This window comes from Neoarius graeffei, chromosome 10, assembly GCF_027579695.1.
Source record: "Neoarius graeffei isolate fNeoGra1 chromosome 10, fNeoGra1.pri, whole genome shotgun sequence".
In the NCBI taxonomy this organism is placed as follows: Eukaryota; Metazoa; Chordata; class Actinopteri; order Siluriformes; family Ariidae; genus Neoarius; species Neoarius graeffei.
Window position 1 is genome coordinate 92,153,796 of NC_083578.1, and position 10,113 is coordinate 92,163,908.

Consider the following 10,113-nt stretch of genomic DNA (forward strand, 5'->3'; position numbering starts at 1 on the left):
TAGTCTGTAAATGAATGTGTGTGTGTGTGTGTGTGTGTGTGTGTGTGTGTGTGTGTGTGTGTGTGTGTGTGTGTTTGATTATGAAACAGACAGGTGTGGTGCAGGTGTGTGGTGTAACTGAAGAAGTGTTGAATGGTGTAGCAGAAATTTGTTAATTGAAATGTATTGAAATAAAGATCAGATTGTCAACACTACTGAATCAGATCTCATGAGGAATGTAGGAATGTGTGGAATGTTAGACGTTAAATCTCTGTGTACTTGTGTCTGTTGCAGTCTCACACACACACACACACACACACAGAGAGAGAGAGAGAGAGAGAGAGATCAAATGAAATCAACAGAAGATTTATTCATCATGAATTAATCACCCCACTGTGAGTATTTGGTTGTATATGTAAATATAAAAATGCACACATTCATAAAGACATACGTCCTCTCCTCGGCTAAATCCACAGCCAACACAAACGTTCCTCACAAAACAGAAACAGGTTTCTGCTCTTTATCAACAGCTTTTTCAGGGTTCAGTAGGACGACAGTGGGATTCAGGGTCATCATTTCACCCTGTAGAGGAGAAAAACATCATGAGAACTTGAGATTCTTCATCACTTCTACTGAACAGAATGATGAAAAGTTTCCACAATTTCCCCATTGTATTTAACTCCATCTAAAGGTTTACATCATAATTCTGTTCACCACAGCAGAGTGAATGTTTTCACCAACATGTGGGATTGTCAGGATTGCAGGTGACAGACAGATGTAAAAGCTGAAAGAGACTTCATTCAGGCAAACTGGCAGACAAATCCAAATCATGAGGCAAAAAGGCAGAATCAAGAAACAGGCAAAGGTCAGGCGAGGCACAAGCAGGATATCAGAGGCAAATGCAAAAAGAGCAAAATCCAAAGTACAAACAAAGTCAAAGCAGATAAGCAATGCAAACAACAAATGCAGACGTGACAGAGATCAAACTGTCACTCTGACTGAGGATCCAATCACACAGGGAATCATTTACAATCTTAAGGAATCAAGAAGGATGTTGTTTACAAACATACAGTAACTGAATTGAGGAATTTACCAATGTGATTGAATTTGAATCACTCAAGGAATCATTTACCCAAATATATGGTTCACTGAGTTAATTAGCATGTAACTGAATCATTACATTACATTAATGGCATTTAGCAGATGCTCTGATCCAGAGCGACGTACAACACACCCAGAGCAGCCTGGGGAGCAGTTGGGGGTTAGGTGCCTTGATCAAGGGCACTTCAGCCATTCCTGCTGGTCCAGGGAATAGAACTGGTGACCTTTCGGTCCCAAAGCTGCTTCTCAAACCATTAGACCATGACTTCCCCATGACATCAGTCAAGGAGATGTTCTCAAGCTTAAGAGAATCACCAAAGGAGATATATTTGTAAATGCAATTGAGCTTCTCATCTCATCTCATTATCTGTAGCCGCTTTATCCTGTTCTACAGGGTCGCAGTCAAGCTGGAGCCTATCCCAGATGACTACGGGTGAAAGGCGGGGTTCACCCTGGACAAGTCGCCAGGTCATCACAGGGCTGACACATAGACACAGACAACCATTCACACTCACATTCACACCTACGCTCAATTTAGAGTCACCAGTTAACCTAACCTGCATGTCTTTGGACTGTGGGGGAAACCGGAGCACCCGGAGGAAACCCACGCGGACACGGGGAGAACATGCAAACTCCGCACAGAAAGGCCCTCGCCGGCCACGGGGCTCGAACCCAGAACCTTCTTGCTGTGAGGCGACAGCGCTAACCACTACACCACCGTGCCGCCCGCAATTGAGCTTCATCATTTTAAATTTGATTGAATCTGCATTACTTGAGGAGTCATTCACACAAAATCACAGTTCACTGAGTGGATTCTGTATTTGTGCTAATCAGCATGTAAACCTGAATCATTGTCAGATTTGTGTTTGTAGATTCCTCACAGGGCAGCACGGTGGTGTAGTGGTTAGCGCTGTCGCCTCACAGCAAGAAGGTCCGGGTTCGAGCCCCGTGGCCGGCGAGGGCCTTGTTGTGCGGAGTTTGCATGTTCTCCCCGTGTCCGCGTGGGTTTCCTCCGGGTGCTCCGGTTTCCCCCACAGTCCAAAGACATGCAGGTTAGGTTAACTGGTGACTCTAAATTGAGCGTAGGTGTGAATGTGAGTGTGAATGGTTGTCTGTGTCTATGTGTCAGCCCTGTGATGACCTGGCGACTTGTCCAGGGTGAACCCCGCCTTTCACCCGTAGTCAGCTGGGATAGGATCCAGCTCGCCTGCGACCCTGTAGAACAGGATAAAGTGGCTACAAGTAATGAGATGAGATGAGAGATGAGATTCCTCACAAGCTCTATTTACTTTGATGGAGTGAAATTTTAGGTCTGAGCTTACTGTGCTTTCCTGAGGAGCATCACGATGAGGTTTCAGATCCCACCACAGCAAACCAGGCTGGATCGAGCCTCTCTGTGTTGGTCCTAAAAAATACATTTATTTAACTTTTCTGAATCGAAGGTGATAATAAACACAGTCCTGATGGAATTATGAAATGGGGTGGAATCACAAAATCTGCTCAGATTATTTCAGAAACAGATTATTTATTGAACAGAAACATGGATTAAACCAAATGAATATATAGCATTAAATGAAGCTTGTCCTCCTGGATACAGTTATATACAGTACACCAGCCTCGTCTAACTGGCAGAGGAGGCATCATGGTTATTTATAATGATTATATAATAATAATAATAATGATAATTTCAATTTATATAGCGTCTTTCTCAAAACCCAAGGTCGCTTTACAATTATTGGGAGGAAAAAGAAGTCCACCAAATAGAGGTCAGGATGTCATTCCAATGGTGTAGCAGCCACAGTCCCACCAAAAGGGGCATGAAAACAAGTCCCACACCGCCAGCACAGCCACCTCAACGCCGCCGGGCAACATCGCTCAGAACATCACACCATGGATCCACAAAGCGAGCACAGAAGCACCGCCACACAGAGCGCTGGTATGTCCCAAACCGCCTGCACAGCCGCCACGACGACACTGAGCAGCATCACTCTGAACATCACGCCAAGCACTAAAGCACAGAGCTGCCCCACCATCGGCAGACAAAAACACTCGAACAAAAACAAACATCAAACTACACAAACACAAAAAAAAGAAAAAGAAAAAAAGGAGAGAAAATAAAATAAAAAGCTCCTAGGCGGAGCACAAAAACCTGGTGATGAATTCAATGTGTATGAAGTTCTTTATACTAACACGTGTAGCCACAAAAAATAAGACTACCCAGTCAACTCTGTTACTTATTATTTACAGGCCCCGGGGCCAGATTCTGAGTTTCTTTCTGAATTTGCAGATTTCATCTCAGACCTGGTTATTTCCTTAGACAAAGCTTTAGGTGTTGATTTTAATATTCACTTCGATAACCCAGAAGACCCTTTGAAAACAGCGTTTGTGTCCATTCTAGACTCAGTAGGAATTAATCAGAATGTCATAGGACCGACCCATAATGGTGGTCACACCCTCGATCTAATACTAACATTCGGGTTAAATATAGAAAACGTAGTCACACTTCCACAGTCTGAAGTTATCTCGGATCATTATCTCATCTCATTTAAAATGTGTTTTAGTAATAATTGATGTACTTCGCTACACTATGCACACACAGTGGGGTCCAAAAGTCTGAGAACACTCATGAAAATGCTTCTCTTTGAAATTCACTTCTAATTAAATACAACAGTTTTCATTACAGATTATATCACTGACAACAACTTGAGTGAAAAGTAGAATATTTGAAATATTTATATGAATTTCAGGGTTTCTTAGTATTTGCTCCGCCCCCTTTTTTGCTTTAATGACAGTGTGCACTCAAGCTGCATGATTCCACAAGTCTATGTAAAATCTGATAATCCATTGAAATCAAATCCATCAGCATGTCGTCTGATTACACATTCAATAGAAGAGATTAGACATGAGGAAAATCTGACCTTTTGTACAAAGCAGGTAACAGAGTCAATCTCGCACATTTGTGTATTTTTAAACAGGGACCTTTTGAATATTAAATATTCGAGATGGTGAACTTTCTTTGTTTGAAATAAATACAAATTCTAAAACCTTCTGTTTATTTTTAATTTTAAATTTTAAAAAAATCTCAGATTTTCAATATGGTCTCAGACTTCTGGATCCCACTGTAGTCTTATCAGTAATCTCACAGAGTTAACAACTTTAACTGTTGATCATTTGATTGTTGTTTTGTTTTCTGTGTCTCTGATCTGTCAAGTTTTCTTTTGGTTGATTTGCTTCTCTTTCTGTGTCCTGCCATTACTTTATAACGTATCCTTGGGTTTGTGAAAGGAGCTATATAAATTAAACTTGTTGTTGTTGTTGTTGTTGATGATTGGATCACCATAAGACCCAACAGAACTTGATCAGGCAACTGAATGCTTAGCGCCAATGTTCCACTATACTTTAGATAATGTAGCTCCACTTAAAAATATATAATTAAAAAAAAAATTAGCACCCTGGTTCAGCCCTGTGATGACCTGGCGACTTGTCCAGGGTGAACCCCGCCTCTCGCCCATAGTCAGCTGGGATAGGCTCCAGCTTGCCTGTGACCCTGTAGAACAGGATAAAGCGGCTACAGATAATGGATGGATGGATGGATGGATGGATGGCACCCTGGTATAAAAATTACACTCGCACCTTAAAACAGACCACTCAAAAATTAGAACATAAATGGTGTCAAACAAAATCAGTAGCGTTCAAATTTTCAGTAGTGTGGAAGGAGAACTTCCTAAAGTATAGAAAAGCTCTTAGTGATGCGAGATCAACATATCTCTCCTCCCTAATAGAGGATAACAAAAATAATCTTAGATTCCTATTTAATACTGTAGCAAAATTAACTCGGAATAAAAGCACACACACACACACACACACCTTCATTATGTAGGAGTGACGACTTTTCAATGACAAATTTGAAAATATCAGACAAAAAATAGAGACTATTAATTTAAAGCCAGACAATTTTATAACTAACTCTGTAGATAATATAACAATAAGCATTATAACTACAGGTTCTACATGCTCAGGGTTCCCGTTTGAGTCTGGTTCCTCTGGCTTGTTCATTGGGGATAAATATATAAATTTAAAATGTATTTCCAGATTTCTATAAAGCTGCTTTGTGACAATGTCCTTCGTTAAAAGCGCTATATAAATAAAACTGAATTGAATTGAAATTTGCAGCATCCTATTTTAAATTGGGCGTGTCAGTCTCACCTGTTAGGTAGCTAACCGCTAATCCAACTAGCACGGATGCACCAGTGGACAGAGCTCCAAAGTAGAGGTAGGATATGGAGTAAAAATCTTGAAGACCACGATACCTACAGCCAAGAGCAGCAGAGACGATAAAGCAAAGTGAAATGTGTCACTTAAAGAGTAAGTCAAGAAAAGACAACAATTAACATTGTGCTAGGAATATGTGTGTGTGTGTGTGTGTGTGTGTGTGTGTGTGTGTGTGTGTGTGTGTGTGTGTGTGTGTACCACATGACAGTGAACAGTTTCCACAAACCTGGAAAATAAATCTCTCTCTCAGTCCCAGGAGGTGTTTATAAATGATGGTGTCGTTTAGAAATGTATCTGAATCAATCAAGGAGTTGTTTACAAATGTAGTGAATCACTCCATGAGCTGTTTAAAAGTATAAGTGAATCACTCACTAAATTGTTTACAAACTTAAATTAATTACTCAAAGACGTGTGATAACTTGAGAAGTCATTTACAAACTTAAGTGAATCACTGAAGGAGTTGTTTTAGAAATGTAAATTAATTACTCAAGGAGTTGTTTCATGAATCACTCTCGGAGCAATGTGCAAATGTAATTGAATCACCTGGGGTGATGTTTAGAAATGTAAGTGATTAATTCATGAGACATTTAGAAATGTAAGTGAATCCCTGAAGAAGTAAGTTAAAATTGAATTGAATCCCTCTTTTAAAAAACCTCATTTCTTTGTTGTTGTTTTTTTTACAAACTTAATCACTCACAGAGTCTTTTTTAAATGTAAATGAATAACTTAAAGCTTGTAAAAAAAAAATACATACAATGATGTCCAAATACATTTAATAGTGTATAATAATGCATTATTGAACAGGAAACAGTCATTTTAGTGGAATTTGTTTCCCAAATATAAAGATGTTGCTGTGACTTTGTGAAATAATCGACCAAAAAATTGCTCAACATCAAGATGTTAGAAATGTTGACCTTAAAGTGAATGTAAAGCCCCTAAACCCCACTTTTCTTCTTGTATAAAACAACAATCATTAAGTTGATTGAACGTCTGTTTTTGAACCATAGCTGATCCAAAAGACCATAAATTCATGGAAAATCAATAAGATCAGCTGATTTTCATGGAATCTGCCAAGACCGAACCAGAAGATCCCAAAGGGCTGCGTGACGTCACATGTGTAGCAATTCAGGTATTGGTTTCGTTCCTGTGCACAGCAGTGGTTAGAGCAGTCTCGATATGGAATCATGTTTTGGAGAGAATTCTGATAGTGATCGGGGTTCTTATATGTCGGATGAAGGGGCAGATGATTATCAAGGATATTCTGGAGTAAATCGTTCTTTTCGAGCCCCCAAGACGAGAAACAGATGCCAGTTTACTCAGTTCACCACAGTCTTCCTCTGTAGTGCATGCGAGATAGATAGATAGATAGATAGATAGATAGATAGATAGATAGATAGATAGATAGATAGATAGATAGATAGATAGATAGATAGATAGATAGAACGAACAGGGTGGTTACCTTTCATCATGTTTTCCTGAACAAAACTAAAAACAAATCGAGTCTTGCGATATTGCAATCTGAGAGCATTTAACATGTTTCAGTTAATAATTAATGATGATGATGATTGCGCATGCGCATTTTTCTTCCTGTTAAAGTACATCAGATATGATAAGATCAGATGACGTGAGCATGTAAATGTTGTTCATAATCCTGTGTGTGTGTGTGTGTGTGTGTGTGTGTGAGTGAGATAACAGGGGAATTGACAAACTGTCCAAATGTCAAATCAAATGTCATTTATTAAATCAATGGGTTTCTTTTTGCTCCAGTAATTCCCATGTAGTCGTTCTGGTGGTGGTGAACACTTGATGAATCAGATTTATTATTAGTAGGTGACACGAAATCTGCCCACTTCGTTTGCACAAACCCCACCCACTGTGGCTTTAGATTAGTGTCATTTCTCAGAAATTCGTGAACCAAATGTCCTGTTGTATATGGATTTGAACATCCAAACACAATGCAGCGCTTTCACATCATTATTTTTGTAAGATTCCAACAACAATATCCAATTTCAGCAAGTAAACAAGCACGGAGTCAGAGGAACCGAAATGACCCAGATAACCGCTGTTCCACATGTGACGTCATGCGAGATTAGCCCTGGGACAAGGCTGCCTTTTTCTGGGATCCAGAAGCCACGATTAACCAATAGTTTTGTGCTTGATGATAAAATAACAAATAATTAATATTATTTTCCCCCTGCTTTATTAATTCAATTTGGTCGTTACTAATGATAAATTTTAAAGCATTACAGTAAGGCATTACATACACTTTAAGAGCAGTTTAGCAAACAAATTTAAATTCATCCCTGCCCCCTTTACTCCAAAATCCTTGTAGCTCCTTCGTCCTTATGTTGGACTACTGTCTCCATTTTTATGTGTTTTACTCACCGGTTCTCTGCAGGTCCTGAAGGTGATAGCGTTGGTGATGGTGTTGTTAGCATAGTGGAGTTGTGTGTAGTGTTAGATGAAGGGCAGTAGTCTGCGCTGGTGTGTAACACGCCCATTCTCTCTTGGGTTGGAGGATAAATGGAGCTTCCAATAGCAAGCCACAGAGCAAGAGAGAACCCCACCGCCACGCCGGCAAACGCACCCTGAGAACCCGACATGGAACAAATCCAAAAGCTCATCTGAGTTGTTAAAATAAGAAGAACCAAACAGCTACAACTCTTTAGAGTCTTCTCTGTAGAACCCTACAGCACAGTGTTTCTCTGTCAGAAAGGGTTCAGGTCATACCCTTCAACAGGAGGATAAGAACCTTCAACTATCCAAATAAATCACTACATACTCGAGTACCAAGAAGCTAAATGTTCTAGATATTAAGAAGAAAATAATGAGCAATAATTTGCACGTTTGTACCACACACACATTCTGATTTAATACACTGTCAGAAATAAGGGTTCTTTAAAGGTTCTTTAAAGTTTGATTTTACAGTGCCTTGCAAAAGTATTCATACCCCTTGAACTTTTTCACATTTTTCCACCTTACAACCACGAACTTAAAAGTTTTTTATTGAGATTTTATGTGATAGACCAACACAGAGTAGCACAGAATTGTGAAGTGAAACGAAAATGATAAATGGTCTTCAAAATTTTAAACAAATAAAAATCTGAAAAATATGGTGTGCATTAGTATTCAGCCCCCTGTACTCTGATACCTCTAAATACAATCCAGTGCAATCAATTGCCTTCAGAAGTCGTCTAATTAGTTAATAGAGTCCTACTGTGTGTAATTTACTCTCAGCATAAATACACTTGTTCTGTGAAGGCCTCAGTGGTTTGTTAGAGAACACTGAAGAACAAACAGCATCATGAAGACCAAAGAACTCACCAGACAGGTCAGGGATAAAGTTCTGGAGAAGTTTAAAGCAGGGTTAGGTTATAAAAAAATATCCCAAGCTCTGAACATCTCAAGAAGCACTGTTCAATCCATCATTCAAAAATGGAAAAAGTATGGCACAACTGCAAACCGACCAAGACATGGCCGTCCACCTAAACTGACAGAGCAGGCAAGGAGAGCACTGGTCAGAGAAGCAGCCAAGAGGCCCATGATCACTCTGGAGGAGCTGCAGAAATCCACAGCTCAGGTGGGAGAATCTGTGCACAGGACAACTATAAGTCGTACACGCCACAAATCTGGCCTTTTTGGAAGAGTGGCAAGAAGAAAGCCATTGTTGAAAGACAGGCATAAGAAGCCATGTAGGGGACACAGCAAACATGTGGAAGAAGGTGCTTTGGTCAGATGAGACCAAAGTTGAACTTTTTGTCCTAAATGCAAAGCGCTATGTGTGGCGGAAAACTAACACTGCTCATCACCCTGCACACACCATCCCCACTGTGAAACATGGTGGTGGCAGCAAAAAAAAAAAGTAAAAATGTTACATAGAAATGTTTGCATTTAAAGAAAGATATTCAGAAATCAAGCACTTTTCAGATCAGTGAATTCCATAACGGAGACTGTTCTGATTTTCCTGCAGAAACTGAAGATGAACGATGGCAGATTGTCCAAGATGCAGGAAAAGCCTCCTGATAAAACCATACAAAAGGGAACCTGAGAGAACTGACGCAGCTTGAAATGTCAAATATTGATTTCATTTAGTTGAACAGTTTCCTGATGTTCATAGTTAATTATTTATTTGTACTTTTGAAGATGATTTTTGATTGTCAGAATTTCCTCCCATGTGCCACTCAGAATCAAATATCTACATGATTGATCTGAGATGGAGCGTGAGACAAAAGCTATATTTTTATGACCTCAGCACAGTCACAGTAATATTAATATAACTTCAGTCAGTAACAATGGGTTTTGAACAGAACTGTAAAGTGGAGATAAATTCCCATGATGCACTGGGTGCTTAATGTTAAGGTTCTTACCGGTTTATTTGCAGGTGGGATGAACATACCCAGGATAAACGTGCCCAGAAGAGGTCCATTAACCACGCCCATGACTGTAAACGAGCCCTGTGATTGGATACAGGATACAAGAAGGAGAACAAGTGCATGTACTGTATACTGTCTTACTCTGTTGTTAAGCCCCCCCCCATCATCAACTTCCCAAAAGGACTATGAAGTGTGTATCAGCCCCTCATCACATGAGGAGGTGTTCTGGGTTCTCTGATATGTTCTTGAATCCCATGTCCCAGATGGTTTTGTTCCCTCAAGGCTCTTTAGCCCCCTGCCTACTGGAATGATCCATGGGATCATCACTACACTCCAAGGACTAAGGTTTAGTCCTTTAGTCTGTCCAGCTTTCTCACTTCCTCATCTG

The 10,113-nt window shown here is 39.9% G+C and overlaps 1 protein-coding gene across 4 annotated transcripts in view; it reads right to left on the bottom strand.

Annotated features, from left to right (window-relative positions):
- Nucleotides 1–360: 360 nt before the first annotated feature.
- Nucleotides 361–10,113, bottom strand: part of slc5a5 (solute carrier family 5 member 5) — a 43,863-nt gene continuing 34,110 nt past the window's right edge. For all 4 annotated transcript variants that reach the window (XM_060930983.1, XM_060930982.1, XM_060930984.1 and 1 more), the window contains exons 12-16: nt 9,720–9,806; nt 7,738–7,940; nt 5,287–5,390; nt 2,403–2,485; nt 361–561 (exon numbers count right to left, since the gene is read on the bottom strand). In XM_060930983.1, the coding sequence (XP_060786966.1) occupies nt 472–561; nt 2,403–2,485; nt 5,287–5,390; nt 7,738–7,940; nt 9,720–9,806 (567 nt within the window). In that variant the 3' untranslated portion in view covers nt 361–471. The remainder of the gene's footprint in view (nt 562–2,402; nt 2,486–5,286; nt 5,391–7,737; nt 7,941–9,719; nt 9,807–10,113) is intronic.